This window comes from Amphiura filiformis, chromosome 20, assembly GCF_039555335.1.
Source record: "Amphiura filiformis chromosome 20, Afil_fr2py, whole genome shotgun sequence".
Taxonomy (NCBI): Eukaryota; Metazoa; Echinodermata; class Ophiuroidea; order Amphilepidida; family Amphiuridae; genus Amphiura; species Amphiura filiformis.
The window spans coordinates 51,842,329-51,860,872 of record NC_092647.1 but is presented as its reverse complement, the minus strand read 5'-3'; the positions used below and the strand labels follow the sequence as shown (position 1 = coordinate 51,860,872).

Here is an 18,544-nt window from a genome sequence, read left to right as displayed (position 1 = left end):
CAGTTAATTGGAATTTCAGCACTAGTTGCTGGATTGTATTTCGGCTGGGTAGTGCATAATTTACATTAAAATGTTCATTAAACATTGCTTCAGGATGCAACTTTGGTCAAAGTCTACAAAAATCAAAATTATTTCATCACTGCACCTTCGTTACCATAGCAACGACCAAAACATCAAAATGACCGGTTTTAGACTATTTTGGCACTTTTACAAGGCTAAAAAAATAACAAGTTTCAGGATTCACCATATAAAGGAAAAATAGAGGTAAACCTTGAAAGTTCCACGACATAATTGGCAACATCTAAGCTTTCTAAAAATACAGTTGTTTTAACAAACAGTCTGTCCTACTTGGGATATTCCATTGTTTCAAATAGGGGTGTTTTTCGTAAATTTTGACTTTCTGAAATATAGCAATATTCAATGAGCTGTAACCCCCAAAGTGGTGCTTTTTATATGTTATATTTTTCAGTGTGGCTGGACTAGATAGTACTGTACCCAAATAAATAAAAAAAAGTTTTGGTAATTTTAATATAGACAAACAGTGTTGCCATAAAGATAGGTATTTTTCCATAAAATAAGAGCTAGACCAGGTTAAAAATGTTACCACACATGAAAGGAAACAATCTCACATAGTTTTTCTGGACCAGTTTTTCATGAGCAACAAGAATTTATGAGGTAGAAATAAAAACCATGTATCCTGAGAACTTCCTGTGAGGGCGCTTTATTCAAAATGGCTGCCAAAATCCAATGAAAAGCTATACTATACGTTTAAAAAGGTCGCGTAAAAGATAAAAGTGACTAGATTTCGGATTTGTATTGATGAAAGTAATGTATAACTATGTCAAGGTATTAATAGAATGGTACCAACATGTCACAGTTGGGAACGCTTTTCAAAATGGCCGCCAAAATCCAATGAAAAGCATATATATGGTTAAAATAGTCACGTATGAGGTATGATTGCAGTGGCGTAACATCATAGGGGCACGGGGTTACATATGGCCCCCAATCGATCTGAATTTTAAGAATCCAAAAAAACGGACTGCCACCCATATTGGTTGGTGCCCCCTCCCATATGATAACTGGTGCCACGCCACTGTATGATTGACCAGATTTTGGTTAAGTACGTCAAGATATTAATAGGAAGGTGCCAGGAGGTCACAGCTGAGGGCACTTTTCAAAATGTCGGACCAACATAGTACACCGTTAAACTTAAAATAGTCACATAAAAAGAGGTATAATTGACCAGATCTTGAATTAATATTGAACCCAGTACAGTAAAACTAAGTCAATGTAATAATAGGAAGATACCGGGGGTCACATTTGAGGTTGCCTTTCAAAATGGCCACCAAAAAGAGCGGCATGATATCAGCCACAAAGCCACAGATAAAAGTGTTAAGAAAGAAAGTTGTCTTTGATAAGAGAATGTAATAGTTGTCTTTGATGAATCATGCAATAGTTGTCTTTGATCATTGTCACCTCTAAGCAAGTGTTTCAGAGTGCTATATAGCGAGCTACAAAGTGCTATATCATGATATAGCGAGTCAAGATGGATAATATGATCACCAAATCTCCAAAATGACCACCAGAGAATTGTCCCTATGTATTGACAAAGGGCAGGATATTTACTTCATACTCTTCTTGGTTTCACTGAATTCTTTTATTGTATGTTTATCTTCGAGATCACTCACATCGATATCACTACATTAAGAAAATTATTCTTCATTATCTAGCCTATCTGAAATCAAAGCGGCATATAGGTCATATATATCTTCTTTTGTGAAAACGTTGCATTCTCTGAAAAGAAGATAGCTGCACTTCGAGTCTGTAAAAACCTTTTCCTTCTTTGACACCAATAGACTGCTTTGTTCTCGATGTTGGTAAAGAAACTGTTGAAATCACAAGACAACTGTGATTACCTGGCGATAACTTTGGATGTTATTATTGTCAATACCTCTTGTTTTTCTCTCAACATACTTGATGCTTTATGTCAAGGAAAAATGCAACAATGATTAATTGTCTTGCATATAGGCCTACTGGCAAAAGCGAAATCCTCATACATGACTGGTAGGTGTAAATGTCCTGACTAAAGCCATCGGGTCAACGGCACATGCAATGCCAGTTGCCTCTGCTGTAACTTCAAGAAGCAAAGTTAAAAAGTGACACACTGGCCTATTCAAAACAACACGGACTAGACATCTGGTTTGAGAGTGGTAAATGGCTAATTTGTGTGTGCCTTTGATTTAAAAGAAAAGGAACAAAAGGAAACTGCAACAAAAGAGCTGAAAAAATACAAGTTATGAAAAGTACAGTAAAAACTGAAATAAATATTGCTTTAAAATAAAGCTTCATTGAAGAAACTGTGTAGTCTCTTTGTTGCGCTTGTTGGAATCTTTTTGCACATCGTATAGGCCAATTTGTCACTTTTAAAACTGGACCTTCGTCTATTCAATTGCTTGTAACTTTTCTTCTTGAGGTCACATTGGATTCAATGTGGTGTCATAATGTGCAGAATTAGATAGCGCATCTATTACAAAAACCAATTTACCCTAATATGTTTAAGTTTTGAAATAATTGTGCTTATTTTTCCAAGTGTAACATGGATCCGGGGGGCACTCAACTTTAGAAGTGACGGGTATGCGCCTATCGGTGTCGCGGAGTAGGGGCCTATCGGTAACAAAGCGTTATTTTAAAAAGGGGTCATTGGGTACAAACAAAATAAAAAAAGGGGTCATTGGGCATAATATTTTTGAAAAAGGGGTCATTGAGTATAAGATTTCAAAAATGGGTCATCGGGTAGAAATTTTTGAAAAAAATGGAGCAAAATTTGAACGTTTTGACATTATTTTGTTGCATTTTGATGATGTTCTTCTAGAAAAAGGGGGCATTGGGTAGCCGCAACCAAAAAGGGGGGGTCATCGGGTCATCGGGTATGACTTTAAAAAAAAGGGGGGGTCATCGGGTATGACTTTTAAAAAGGGGGTCATCGGGTATTAGTCGACTTCAAAAGAGGGTTGACAGGCACATACCGTCGCTTCCAAAGTTGAGTAACCCCCTGGGGTAAGGATACTTTCTTGGCGCAGTATATTTAGTTAATATGTTGCCCTTCGTGAACATAAATTATTCCTGTGGACATTTTAGTGGTCATCTTGACTTGGTGACTCGTTCTTTTGCACCCTCAAAACGATAACTTAGAGGTGACAATGATTGAAGACTACGATTACATCAAAGACAACTATTTCAATGTTTCAAATATTTTTTCAATAACATTATCTGAGGCTTTGTGGCTGATTATACTGTACTTTGATAAATATTAATCCAAATTCAGATCAATTATGCCTCTTTAGTGACGGTGTACCATATATATAAGCTTTTCATTGGATTTGGCAGCCATTTTAAAAGCGCCCTCAACTGTGACCTCCTGGTAGCTACATATTGAAATCTTAATTTAGCGTTACATTACTGTCATCAATACTTAAACCAATATCTGGTCAATTATACCTCATAATAATTATTGACTATGGTAACCGTATAATGCTTTTCTTTGAATTTTGGCGGCCATTTTGAAAAGCGTCCCCAACTGTGACCTCCTGGTACCTTCTTATTAATATACCGACTTATTTATACATTACTTTCATAAATACAAATCCATAATCTAACCAATTCTATCTTTTATCCGTCTATTTTAAGAGCATAATTGCTTTTCATTGGATTCTGGCAGCCATTTTGAAAAAAAAAGTGCCCTCGCAGGAAAGTTTTCAGGATACAGGATTTTTACCTTATACATTCTTGTTCCTCAGTTTCTCCTTTCATGTGTGGGACCTAGCTCATTTTTAACCTGGTCTATTTGGCCGTTTTTCAGCATAGCTGTATGATAGGTAATGACAAGATGAGCAACAGCTTCACTGAGAGACGTTTTTTCTGGCAACACTGTCATTAAAATATTATCAAATCGTGTCTCACTTTACGGTGTATTGATGCCAATTTTTTTTGGTACATTATCAACCCTAATCAGGATTTTCAGTGAAAGTAAATGCTCAAAATCCCTATTTTTCCACACTACCTTATAATGTCAACAATCCTAAAAAGTTCAAAGTTTCTGGCAACACTGCTCTCCAGTAAAACAATTACCAGAACTTTTTTTTCTAGAGATAGGTAGGCCAATACCTTATCTACCTACCCTGCAAAAAATAGTTTAAAAAAAGCACCACTTTGGAGGTTACGTCATTTTTAAAAAGATCATTTTTTTCATAATTAAATTAATGAAAAACACCCCTATTTTACAAAATGGTATCTACCATATTGAAATAATTATTGTTATGTTTACTTCATTTTTGGAAAGGACAAGGATGGATACTTCATTGTATGGGAGAAGATTATTTTAATTCACGTTCTTCATTCAGAAATATGACCTAATATTTAAGCATTTTTCCAGTTGTGAAAAGGGTAAAAATAGTGAAAATTGGGTCAATTCATATTTTGGCCGTTACCATGGTAACCATAGATGAAGAGGTAAAATTGTAACCAAATTTATACATGTTGACTCAATGTCTAACCATGTGCAATGTATAAAGAAAATCGATTTTTTGAAGTCTGCCACCACATCTTTTTATACACAAGGTCTCTTAATATTGTCAATATATCCTAATTATAATCTAAAACAGCAGTTACGCTCACGCTCACGCTCACGCTAAGCCATGTTCATACCCAAATGTAGCATGTGCAGTGAGTGAACCAACTCTATTGTTCAGGGAAGCACATCATTCATGTTCTTGAACAAAGAACACATGAGCTTGCTTTTGTGGGTTTGATACACACATATGTACAGTCGCACAGTAAGGTCAACGGGTCATCAATAATGCTGTTTTTGGTATCAGAATAATTCTAAAAGATCAATCTATGTGAATATATTCTCCATTTTGGTATGAAGTAGGAAATATTTGAGATATGGCCAATTCACAATGTTAAGTTACTTTTGGGACACGCTGTACAACGCGACGGCATCACGCGATGAGCAGTGGCGTACCGTGGCCGCCCAACCCCGGGGGGCTGAAGAAGAAACAATTTTGCCGCCCCTTCCTTAACAGCCCGAAAAGGTTGACCCAATTTTTTCACGGTCGTTTGAAAAAGTGAAGAGCAAAAAAAAAAAAAAAAAAAAGGATTTTAGGCGCTAGCGTCCTAAAAGCAACACATTTTTTTCACAATTTTTTTTACTTTTTCAATTTTTCCGCCCTTTTTCTTTGTTAATTCGTTTTGCCGCCCCTTTGTTTTTGCCGCCCCTGTTTTTGCCGTTTCTTCTTCTTCCGCCGCCCCTTCGTTTTTGCCGCTGGCGCCCCAAAAGCCACCCCCAAAATACTCGCATGATGAGCGTCAAATTTTGCGTATACCGCGCATACACCGTTTTCCACGCTAACTCACTTATCATAATTATCCTTCCGCTGACACGCGGCTCGCAGTATAGCCTGTTTACGTTTGTTTTACCAACGAAATGCGGTTGTTAGTTGGGATCTTCAACATAATAGCTTACAAGATATTTCGAAGGTGATGTATGTATAATAACTCGGAGTGGGATCCGCAGTAAAACGTTAAAAGCGATCTCCTGAGATGCATATCAATAAAAGAATTTAAAGCCATATTATAACATTAAATAGATTAGTATTTATTTTCCATAAAATGTTAGCTTTTATTTTCAGTTATTTCTCTTTTTAATTTTGAGTCGAACAAGTGAGGTAAAGCGTAGAAAATGGAATTTACTACTAGCGCCCATGCATGTTATCCCGAACGCCGTGTACGTACTGTGCATACGTGTTCGACTAATATTTACATCGTAATAATAAAACGCCGGTTCCATCGTTTTATTCAAACTCTCGGATTTTGACAAAACTACAGTCTTGATTTTTGCAGCGTATCTTTATTGACTAAAGTACATTACAATCGTGTAAAAACCAGAATTAAAATTTTTTTTGAGGGCGTTCTAATAATGTTATAATGGCTTTAAAGTGTCTAAACGGCATCTGGAAAATGACGCGCAGTGACCGCTTTTCTTGTAAATGCGTTACAGTGCGTGATGCAGGGCGCTCATGACGCGATGCCGTCTGCGCGCAAAAGGAGATCACATTAAAACGCATGCGTCCAGACAAAGGCAGATTTAGGAAAAAAAGGGCCCGACTGCAAAGTTGGTTGTTTGAAGGCATAGAACGTATTCATTTTTAAGCAAAGTTGAACATCGATGGCGCTATGTATCTTAAATCTTGTTTGCATATTTACAAGGGGTAGACACTTGCATAATGTCATTGCAATATCAGGAAAATGAGTAGCAAAACGCAAGGAAATAAAAAAAAAATTATCATGAAATGAAAGGAATATCTCATATTACTGGGCTACATTTAACTTAAAATGTAAATAGCGCCCTCAATTTGAACACAAATATACAATTCATAAAATAAAAGATACGCAAAAGGCAGAAAAAGATGAAAAAATGTATAAAGAAAGGAAAACCTATGTTAAAAATATATGTTTATATAATTATGATAGCTGTTGCTATTGTCCAGATCTAGAATTGAAAATTGAGTAATGTTTTGTCAGAATAAGTGATAAATAATCACATCAAACAACCGTGCCAGTGAGGCAGATCCAGGGTTTGGAAGTGATCAACATAACGGTGATACATAGTCTGGCCTTGGTCAGTTTGTGATGTGCACCCATAAAATCATGCAAAATGAGAAAATCCACAATTAGGCAAAAGAGAAAAATCCTATTGATATCATGTACAGTGTGGGCCAAAAACAACTTTACCCAATTTCAGAGGGTGGTTGCTGGAATTGTAGAAGAGCTATTCATAATATTGTTACATATTCTAAATGGATATATTTCTAAAAGTATGTGATGAAGAAATGAAATCAAAAGAAGCTAAATTAACAAAATGGTGCTAGTTTTACGTACGAGGGTCAAAAATCACTTTGTCCACACGTAATTCAATGGTATGTGTCTGATTGCTAAGAGTACGGCATACATATGCGTTAGGCATACATGTAATTGGTAAACGCGTTTGGCTTGTCTTTGAAAAGTGATGATTGTTTTACATGCATGAAAGAAATACAATCGATTTTAACCCCCATTTACTTGTCATGTACTCGAACTTCACTCCTGTCATTGACCAACAATTAGCATAAAAATTACACACTTACAAAGGTTTTATCTGGCGCAATTTTTGAATTTTAAACAGGCCTTCGTGCATTTTGTGACTGCGTGGCTTATTTCTAAATAGGTTTGCAAGGTGTCAAGATAAGGCAATTCCAGTGGCGTAACTTTGGGACAGGGTGCCCGGGGGCGAAAGTAGTTCGGGTGCCCCTAACCAAGGGTGTGCATGGTGCAGAGCTAATCAATTTTGGTATTGAAAGGCATATAGACCTACCGAATAACTAGTGTTTCAGATTAAATTTATTTCATGTTTCAATACAAGCTAATGCAGTGCATGTCAATAAAACAAAATGTTTTCATATTCTCCAATGTCTTTACTTTTGAAGACTCATCACTAGCTGCAGTGACGTAGCTAGTGATTGTGGCGATCAGGGGCAAGAATACAAAATACCCCCTCTTCCTAAAACAATTGCGTGCAGGCGTGCAAAAATACCACTAATTTGGTATTAAATCAAGTTGAATTTAGGTCTTTAATGCGCGCGAAGCGCCTGAAAAATTTTGTGTTGAAGGGCACCCAAATGAAGAGTTATTCTATGCATGGTGGGTAAAGGTTTCCACTTCTTTACTATAACAAAGTATTATCGTGTCAAAGGCTATCCAGGCTTGGGTGCCCCTTAGCCCGGGTGCCCGGGGGCGCGGCCCCCAGAGCCCATAGGAGTTACGCCACTGGGCAATTCACAACACAAGAGATGACTTTTATGGCAGAGGTATACTTAATTAAGAACAGAAAGCTTTTGGTAGTGCAGCGTCAATTTCGGATTCGTTTCCCGAACGTAAGATCCCACCCTAACCTACCATAATTCTACATACGAACAACTTTCACAACCTCGGAAGTGTGATGAATAAATGCAAAGCACGGAGTGGACGTCCAATAACTGGTCGTTCAGCTGCAAATATTGCAGTGGTTCAAAGGGAACTTGAGGCTAACCCCAGTCATTTGTCGACGCAACAATTTGCCGAACATACCACGAACGCAATAACTTTAATAACTTCAAACTTCAAACTTTCTTGTAGATAACATTTCATGACAAAAAAACAGGTCTGAGGTTACAATTGCTTTGCCCATATTTGAAGAGAATTGTGTTTATCTTTGCAGCGTGAAAGCTGCATATCATGACGAAATATCATAAGCTTGACATTTAAATTAAATGTTTGATTTATTTGATTGTGTTACCGTATATAAAATTGGTGAACAATTTTTTGCGTATACTGAGTGGTTCTCAATCTCATTCTTTATCGAACTCGCCACTGCAAGTGATGCGACGTGACAGCTTGTAGGCCTTCGCGTGGACAAAGTTAATTTTGACTCTTTGAGATAAAACTAGCGTCACGTTTTTAATTTAATACATTTTTGGATAGTTTTTTTACCAAATACTCTAAAGAAGATGTTCTTTACGAATATATGAAAACAATTTGCAGCATGATACCATGTCATACGGTAAATCTCAGGGAAATTTCCTTGTTTTAAAAATGGTAATGTATATTATCATTAGATTGGAATTACCAGTTTAATTAATTATATACTAGGTATGCTAGGAATGCGACGAACATCACTCGAACCTAATACCTATATAGATTTATATCTTCCGCTCTTCTCCAACATGTCCAACGTGCCTCTTTAGCTCAATTGGCTAGAGCGTCGTGCTAGTATTAGGAAGGTCGCCTGTTCGAATCCGGCCGGATGCACTGGTGTTTTTTTCAACGTTTATGAGCACTAGCAACTCTGGGGAAAGATTAAAATTTGTTCATCTATTTAACCCAGATTACTAAGTATAATAATTTTAATACATTCGCCGCTTTTGGCAAAATAAACACTTAGGTAGTCTGTCTTCAACCAGCGAGAACCATATTATACCGTACCGATTGGCAAGCGGTGATCCTGCGAGCGGAATGCCGAAACCGCAAATTGCCCCATCCCCGAAATTTTTCAGGGATAAAATGGGGACGGCAAAGAGTAAGGTGTCATTAAGATGACTGAAAATGGGACAAATAATAATTATTGACAAAAGGGACTTTTCCCTCCATAATAAATTACTGGCCACGCCCATGCAACTGTGAGCATGTCTAAGATGCGCGTCTACCAACCATTTGCCTTTTGGCCTCAATATATAATTGTTATCCGCATTTTGGGTATTCTGGGAAAAATGGACCATTATGAATATCCTACTGCGTGTACAACAGCAACAGAATGTCAATTTTATCTTCTTTCGCTTTGGTATTGACGTTTATATTAAAACTGAAAAAAGTTGGTGCCCTAAAGCCAAGAGAGCATGGGGACCAATTGTTGACTTGCTGATACCTTTTAACAATCGGCTACTGCATCCGAGATCTAACGCGATATACAATATTCTAAGCCCTGAAGTTTTATATCGTTTTGTACAGAAAATAACGATTTTCCGTAAAAAAAGCTCAGTCCGACCATTGAGGTACTAAAAAGAGTATGGAGAGAAATACATTGTACAATAATCTTAACCTTACGCTTATTTAGTGAATACTCGTGATACACATCTGTATAAATTCGAGTTCAAGTTAAACTGTTAAAGCGTTTATCATGATTACCAAGATATTTATTTTTTATTTCTCAGAACTCGACTATGGCATACTCTACCATTTCGTTAGAAATTGTAAGTTTTATGTTTATTTGTTTGTTTGTTTTTCAGGCAATATTTTATGGAAGGCTTTCAGATACGGGACAAAATATTCTAAGTTGAACTTTCTTTAACAAAAACATCTATAGAACAACAGTCCAAAATGGACCAACATACAGTACCCATGTCATATATAGAGCAACAAAGGCGGATATCATTGGCGGATCTGTCTCTGACATTGACGTCATCTGCTGATATGGCGGAAGAACAGACAGCATCTACAGAGGAACAGAATAGGATGGCATCTGCAATGGCGTCTGATGAACAGGACGGGAACCGTGAACAATCTGGAATTGCTAATGGTCTTCGCCATGGTACCATCAGATTCAAAAACCAGATATCACAAAATAATCGGGTATCGAGCTATTATAGAAGAAGAGAAGTAAGTTTCAACACATTTATATTAATCTATGCCGGCAAGATTACTTCATAACGAAAGGTAATTAAAATTGCTCAACAATGACTGATTTTCAATTGAATCCACTGCTCGTGGATAGCCATATCTTAGATCACAGCCATTCCTTTTCCCGGGCCCCATTCTTCCTTGTCTCATCGTCTTCGTCTCCTCCCACTCCTCCTCCGGCCTGTTCTCCCTCCTATATGGCTACTCCTTCTCAATCGATGCCTTGTGAAAAATATATTTAGTGTTAAATTTTTCTTTGAGCTCATCAACAAATATTTAACATTTGTGGCAGTTTGTGATTGTTGACGAAGACAACGACATATTTCAAACAGCTCAATATCTGACTAAACAATGGCAACTGGGCGAACCGAAACTTGTAATATCTCTTGTTGGTGGATATCGAGGGATCAAACATGTATCATCGACTGTCAAAAAGACATTCTTACGGGAATTAGCAAATGCGGCATTGAGTACAGGTATGTTGACGATTTTTTTCGCGTCTTCTTTTTACCTCTAGCTCTGGAAAATAAAACTGTTGTAATACTGATCTTTTGAGTCTTTCCTCCTAGGATTCTTGCTACTATGGGCTTACTTGTCATTGCCTCGACATCTGTAATTCCCATGCACCCTGGAGTTAAAGCCCATTCAGTGATTTGCTCATCGAGAGGATCGTAAAAATCATCAAAATTCAGATTTTGGCACCTTTGTTTAATAGCGTCATAGATGTGCTAGCATTGTCTGGTAGTGGTTAAACTGAAAGCCGTAAATTAAAGACAATAGAAGACATTTTGCACGAATCTGTAATTTCAGTAAAGTACAGAAATTAGTTACATGCATGATATTCATATGAATAAATGTTTTTCATTTCAGAAATACCTAATGACAATTAGAATGACTTATCCTCCAAGAGTGCAATTCATAAACAATTTTATTTTTTTACACTTATGCTGGGAGTGGGAACACTAACAGGGCCTTTATATGGGTCAACCGAGTAACCAAACACAAATCACACCACAAGTTATCTGGTCCTAAATTTACTTTTATTTCTACAAACAATGTCGATCATGCATTACAACAGGAGCATGGCTTACTACAGGAGGGCTTTACTCTGGCATGACTAAAGATGTTGGCGAATCTTTACGAGACTACGCCATTGGAAGAGCAATGGCCCAGCGCAGGAAGGTGGTTGCAATTGGTATCACACCAATATCAGTCTTGAAAGAGAAAGAGAAAATCTCGAATGCAACGAGTGAGGTAAGTTTTTCAGAGCAATATCTGAGCATATTAATGTTAATCATGATGAAAGCATTCAGTTGAACTCGAAATTATACTGATATTTATTACATCAAAATACTAGTATAAAATTGTTATGAAAAAGTTTATATAATTATATTAGTGACAGTAAAAGTAAAGTGTACGTAGGCTTATATTATTGAATGCAACATATCATAATGTCATAATTGTATTGGCACTTCAATACTGAACAATTCTGATTTTAGAATCTGCCAGTTTATTAATCGCGAAATTCCAGGTTAAAAATCTGGGGAAGCTAACAAACAGAGGGAGTAGGGTGACTGAAAAGATCAGATGTGAAAATCTATCAATTGTGCATAAATTAATTAAATCAAAGTTTTAAGCTTAAATACATTATCCAGAGTATGCACAATGGGCAAGTGGACGGGGGTAGTCTAAGCAATATCACGATGATACAAAAACATACAAGCAAAATAATAATTGCTTTCAATGGTGACAAAGTCTACAAAGAAAAGGTCAAACCAAAATGCATGGTTTTTTTTTATAGATATCGATTACGATTGATCCAAACGAGTTGGGGAGCCAACATTTAGATCCGAATCATACTCATTATTTGTTAATCAATGACGACGGTTCAGATCATACGAGAGTGAAGATTGCAGCACAGAGCAAGTTCCTAAAAACGATTGCTATCAAAAGAATGGAAAGTTATACCAGAAGTAAGTTGGTCAATAAATCATTCTTTCTTCTCCTGCACCCAATATCATTCAACGTAACCTTTCTTCATGTAAACTGTAGATCTTTATTACAATATTAACCATGAGTGTACAAGAATATGCCAAAATGTGTTACGCATCCCGATATGCTGCGACCAAAACAGCCCTAGAGATCACTAACTTAGACAAAAGACACTTTTTGGTATTAAAGTAGGGTTAAACAAGGTTAAGTTATGATAATGTGTTTTGAAAAAAATGATAATGTGTTTGAATAAATTGTTTATGATCTAAGATCATGGCAGGTTCAAATATACTCTGTCCGATTGGGCTTTTAAATTTGGTATGAAGAATCCTCGACATGAGTTATGGAAGCCAAACGTTTAATTAATTAATTAATTAATTAATTAATTAATTAATTCATTCATTCATTCATTCATTCATTCATTCATTCATTCATTCATTCATTCATTCATTTATTCATTCATTAATTCATTAATTAATTAATTAATTAATTAAAATAAATAATTAATTAATTAATTAATTAATTAATTAATTAATTAATTAATTAATTAATTAATTAATTAATTAATTAATTAATTAATTAATTTATTTATAAAACAATCCAGAAAGCAGGTTACAGACCTGATACGCCTGGGTAACAATTAAAAATATGCATAAAATCAAAAGACAAAGCAACAATAAAATGCATACAATAGCATAACATTCAAAGGCAAAAAAGAATTCATAGATTATTAAGACGCTGAACAACTTGAGGAATGGTAGATTGCATGTACCTGGTTCGCTTACAGCGAGGGGATCATTCCGTTGGGCATACCTAAGATTCCTACCGTGCCAATCACCTTTAGGCAGCATTTGAGAATGTTTAGCAGACGCTTGCAAACCCTGGCCAAATCGCACCAACAGCTGATCTCTCCTCTCATAAAGGAAACCAAACCTAGTTTCTCCAAAGCAGCCCGATAAGATGTGTAGCTCTGGCTCAGGATGATATGACACGTCCTCTTCTGGACGAGCCCCATCTGATCAGACTGTGCCCTGGAGATACTAGTATGCCATAAAGGGCTGGCATATTCCATGATAGGCCGAATATACATGATTGAAAGAATGCTCTCTTTTAAAAAAACACTGATGTGCATAATATGACATTTTGAAGGTTTTGGTAGCATATCATTTTTGTTGCACCAGTCACCTAAACCATCAAGATCTTTTTGCATTTGTGAAGAACCACCTGTCTTAATATTTACAACTTCACCAAACGTCAGGTCTTCAACATATTTCCATCTCATCCCACAGCTAATCTTTGTCCGATTGGGCTATATCGTCAGAAGTCAAACTAGTGCTCTTCCATTGCTATTGTCCACTCACTATATTTTGTTTTCTGGAATGAGATCATGGACCTGATGGGATACTTGTCTTTAACTACGACTGTTTCCATTTTTAAGGTGGAGTACCCGTAGTCTGTATTGTAGTTGGAGGTGGTCATAGGCGAATCAAATCCGTTCACGAGACTGTGGTAGAGAATAAGATCCCAGTGATTATTCTAGACGGTTCCGGGGGTGCCGCTAATGTTTTAGCATTTGCTTGTTGTAAACTCGGTATGAAAGACGCAAACAAAAACGGGTAAGCTTACAGCTAAAACTATTTTTAGTCGATAAGATCACATTATGCAAGGCTGTCAACTTTTAAGAATTGCTTGGAGTGAGATATTGCCTAAAATTATAAAGTTTAGTGTAGTAAAAATTTAGTAAAAATTTGTATTCGGCACGACATTGCCACCCATCAAGGGGTATCTGAGGGATGTGCCCCAGCTTTTGCCGTAAAAACGTCCAAAATGAAAGTGCCAATGATGCCCTTTGTTGCACCATTTTTACACTATTATTGGTTATTTTCACGTATTATTTTGAAGATGCGTGATATTTTACCACTTTGGCAGCTCTTGGCGTAAGATTTATTACATTTATTATATACGCGGCATTCATTACGCACTTTCATGCGTGTGACCAATCCGCACATTTAAATGACGATTGACAACACACATACATGTTCAAGAATTCGTCCATGAATGGAAATCTAACCCTATAATCTAGAATCTAGCCTAACCACAACCAGACACCCCGGGCCAGACACGCTTTACTTTCAGGTCTTCTCGTCTCGAATATGACGGCAAAGTGACAGAGTTAAGTATATCCTGTGATGATGTCATAATTGAATGTTAAAACTGGCATTGGGCTAGTACAGTATGAGGATAATGTTGACAAAGTACAGAAGTGTACGTAAAATATGATGTTCAATCTAACAAGACTCAAACTGAAATTTAACTATACCTTTATTTCAATGTCTCTTATTTAGACACCTTTCCGTAGAAACAGCCAATGAGTTTAAAGCTCAACTGAGTTCCGCATTTGATAGCGAGAAAATCAAATCCAGTCACATAGAGCTTACCAAATTGTGCCGCGAGATAGCAGAAAGAAAATCTCTGGTTACAGTTTTACCCTTGAACGGGGATGATGACAAGGCGGACAGTAGCACTAACCTTGAGGAGAACATTTTAACAGCGCTATTGAAAGGTATGAATATAAGGGGCTATGAATAATTATGAGCCCTGGGAATGGTAAAATTGGGCGGGGGGGGGGGGGTGTTGGCAGTTCGAGGGGGCGGGGCAGGCAATTTTTGGCAGGTCGAAAGGGGGGCAAGCAGTTTTGGTAAGCCATTTGAAAATGTTACCTTCTAAGCACATCATTATTGAACAGCCCCTACGACGACGACGACGACGATGATGATGATGATGATGATGATGATGATGATGATGATGATGATGATGATGGTGATGATGAGGATGTGATTTCTATACACATTGTGTACATTGTACTGTAGAGTATTCTTGCCGCTTCCTATCTGTCCTAGTAGTACTAGTATAAATATAATTATACAGCATTTGCTCCTTCCTTACTATAACATCTGATGATGAACGGCTATTATTTTGTTTTGTTATCAATGAAAGCTAAGAATCAAGGAAAATTGCATGCCTCCGGTCAAAATTCAGATCAGCTCCATCTTGCAACCGTACTGAACCGAATTGATCTGGCCCAACGATTGCTGCAGAAGGAGAAGACTCTCAAGGTATGGTCATATATATATATGCTTTGACGTTTTTCAAGGTCTTGATGGCCTCCACCAGCTGGTCTATTGTTAAAAATATACTTAGGGTAATAGTAACTGCAGAGTCTGGAATGATGGGAAGACTATTTTCATCTCGTGGGAACTGGGTGTTTAGCAAGGATCATTAAGGCACAACATCTTTTTTGGTCCTATAGCGCTATCGGTGTCCGAAGAAGTACCGATGACACTTATTATCGTACCCTGAACATTATTTTGTACAGTGCATTCGTTTTTTATTTAAATGAAAAACAATAACACTATGCAACTGTTAACTATTTTGCTTGATACAATCTCCAGGGAGCGACGTTAAGAGTCATCGGTACCTAACCGGGCATCGATAGTTCTATAGGACCAAATTCGATGTGGTGCCTAAGAAATAGGCATAAATAGTAACGTTACATTGCTGAAAGAGCATATCAAACGCACAGTGTCTGTTACGTTTTACTTCCTCCCATTTTACACAACAATTACAGGTCGTCATTCACTTTTATTATGAACATAATATTTTTATAAAGTCGGGGAATTCTCGAAATAACCATATAAATCGGTGACAGTTTGCGTTCTTCATCAGGTTACAGAAGTCCGCCAATCATTACGATTAGCCCTCGTTAAAGACCAGGTGGAGTTTGTTAGACTGTTTCTCAACAAAGGAATCAGCCTTTATGAGTACTTGACAGAACAGGAACTTATTTGCTTGTACAGAACGGTAAGATACTTCGCTCATGCATTATAATTAACCACAAAATAGCAAGAAAAATTAAGTATTGTACTGTAAAAATTAATATACATGTATACGCCGTCGCAAAGTAACCAAATCTAATACTATAGTTCTCTTCGTACCTTTGGCCAGATTCATACGAAGTCGCTCGGATGACATAAATTTCTTATCATGGTATGAAAAGGCATGTACGGCCGTCTTGAAGGGTGAATGCTCATAGTATGTTATTCCGACAACGGTCTGACTTGTAAAAACCATGTCATTGGTAACTGTTTTTACTATTATTTTGCAGGTCAAATCTGACTCCATGTTATACGAGTTACTTTCAGAAGAGTTGGAAAGATACCCTGATCGCAATTCGGTAAGTAAATTATGATATATTCAGAGAATTTTAAGGCTGTAAACTGATTTCAGACTATTTTGTTATCCAAATTTAATTATTTTATTTTGTCAGCCCGTTTGAACATTCTATGTCCGATTCACCCGCTTTTCAGACTAATTTCAAAAAGGCCATCAAGCCTTTACATTAAATCCTGAATTTCGTTATCGAGCTCATGTAAATATATATATTAGAAATTTGATTGATGTACTTCATTTTGTCTCGCATTATTCTATTTTGTCCCGTATCCTATTGCAGGTCCAAACTAATGTGAATTTGAAGGACGTTGGCAACGTGATCAATGATTTGACAGAGTGGAGTTTTAAACCTCTCTACCTGCAAGAGACATTCACAGGTATGGTATGGACAGGTATGAATTTACTGTATGCCTTGAGAAGCTTCCAAATATGGGGTGATATTGCAACCAAGTAAATTAAGTCGGTACTACACACCCCTGATAAATATTGTGACTAATTTTGCATTTTTCTCAAAAAATAACTACACATTCGTAACAAAAGTTACGTATATTATAGGGGCAAGGAATCGAATTACTTCAATGAAATTTCAGTGATTCAAGACAAGTGGTTCATTATATATGTTAAGAAATGAGGTACATTCTAGCGGTGCCTCTTTTCTTATCATAAATAACGTACCGCTAGCTTTGCTCCAAAGCCGACCTATTTCCCATGCAATTGAAAGAAAAAAATGACATATGCCCTCTGAAACTATAGTAAAGACCGGCCGTAGGTCTCGGCTGCGCCTCGGTGAGTGGACTTGACTGGTTGGTGGGTGGGGTAGACCAATATCTGTTGGTAGACAGTAATGCTGCATAGTGGTCCTACTTGTTGGTAACAGGAAAGTGCAGGTTGGTGACTTATGCAGCTTGCCTAGTGATAGTGTAGCTTGCCTTCGTCAAGCTCTGTACTATAATTAAAGACAAAGATAAAGACAATTTATCGCGTCTGACGTCACCTGTCAATCAAACTCGAGCACGGTTTGTTTACAAAGTGTCGTGATGATGACTTGCTGAACGCGGATTTATAACCGGGCGCCGTATTGTTAATTTTGCACCTTTCGACATGCAAACCATCTCAAAAGTTAGGTCTTTATAGTAGGAAACTTTCTTTGGTGAATGCACCATGTCCACAATGCCTAGAAAAGCTGCTTTTTGCCTTGTAAAAGTACGAAATTTTTCGCCATTTGCTGCTATTCCTTTTCTCCGATCAGCACCAGATAGATCGGCCTTCCTTTTACGCGCTGATTAACCTGCGTGAACCAATCAAGGATCGTAATTGACAGTGACATCAGACGCGATAAATTGCATTTATCTCTGTCTTTAATTATAGGAGTGGTATTATTCTTTTTACAAAATGGTCTAACCAGGCAGGGATTGGACTTACATTTTCTTTACTAGTCACTTGTTTGGGTTTATTTTACAGGGATCACTGGGTCTTCTAAGGTACTGCGAGGGCTCTGATCAAGAGCTACGTACCGCTTGTCTTGAGTCACTGATACCAGCTACACATTTAGTACTACCTTAAAGATGCTTGTCCAGATTGACAACCTCATCCCCCATTTAAGGATGCAGATTTTGGATATCCCAGTGAAAGCTCTTATTTTGCCCATAACCCCTATTTTAGGCTGGAATATGTTTGGTGTAATTACCACTATGAGCCTTACTTACTGCTTACTGCTCCCATAACCCTCCTGGGTCGTAGGGGCACTGCATGATAGACCGCTCCACCACCATCCTCCATCTGTCTCGGTTGTGTGCTAGGGTTTGGGTCTGTGAGAAATTCATCCCAGTCCATTCTGCGATGTTGTCCATCCATCTCTTTCTCTGTCGGCCTCTTCTTCTCTTTCCCTGCACTGTAGGATCGTCTTGGATAGGCCACTGGATCTTGTTACATGGCCATACCACTTCAACTTCCTTTTCTTAACAGTGGACAGCAGGTCCTCATAATTACTCATGTGTTGTAATACTCTTCTGCGCACTTCCTCGTTGGTGATGCGGTCAGTATATGATATGCCGAGGAGCCTTCGTAAGCCTCT

At 37.4% G+C, this 18,544-nt stretch overlaps 1 protein-coding gene across 1 annotated transcript in view; it reads left to right on the top strand.

Annotated features, from left to right (window-relative positions):
* LOC140141965 (transient receptor potential cation channel subfamily M member 5-like) overlaps positions 1–18,544 on the top strand; it is a 36,323-nt gene that overhangs the window by 2,346 nt on the left and 15,433 nt on the right. Inside the window, exons 2-11 of the mRNA XM_072163855.1 lie at positions 9,858–10,227; positions 10,541–10,724; positions 11,327–11,502; positions 12,050–12,221; positions 13,679–13,856; positions 14,586–14,803; positions 15,238–15,356; positions 15,967–16,101; positions 16,406–16,474; positions 16,751–16,847. Coding sequence (XP_072019956.1) covers positions 9,949–10,227; positions 10,541–10,724; positions 11,327–11,502; positions 12,050–12,221; positions 13,679–13,856; positions 14,586–14,803; positions 15,238–15,356; positions 15,967–16,101; positions 16,406–16,474; positions 16,751–16,847 — 1,627 coding nt within the window. The 5' untranslated portion in view covers positions 9,858–9,948. The remainder of the gene's footprint in view (positions 1–9,857; positions 10,228–10,540; positions 10,725–11,326; positions 11,503–12,049; positions 12,222–13,678; positions 13,857–14,585; positions 14,804–15,237; positions 15,357–15,966; positions 16,102–16,405; positions 16,475–16,750; positions 16,848–18,544) is intronic.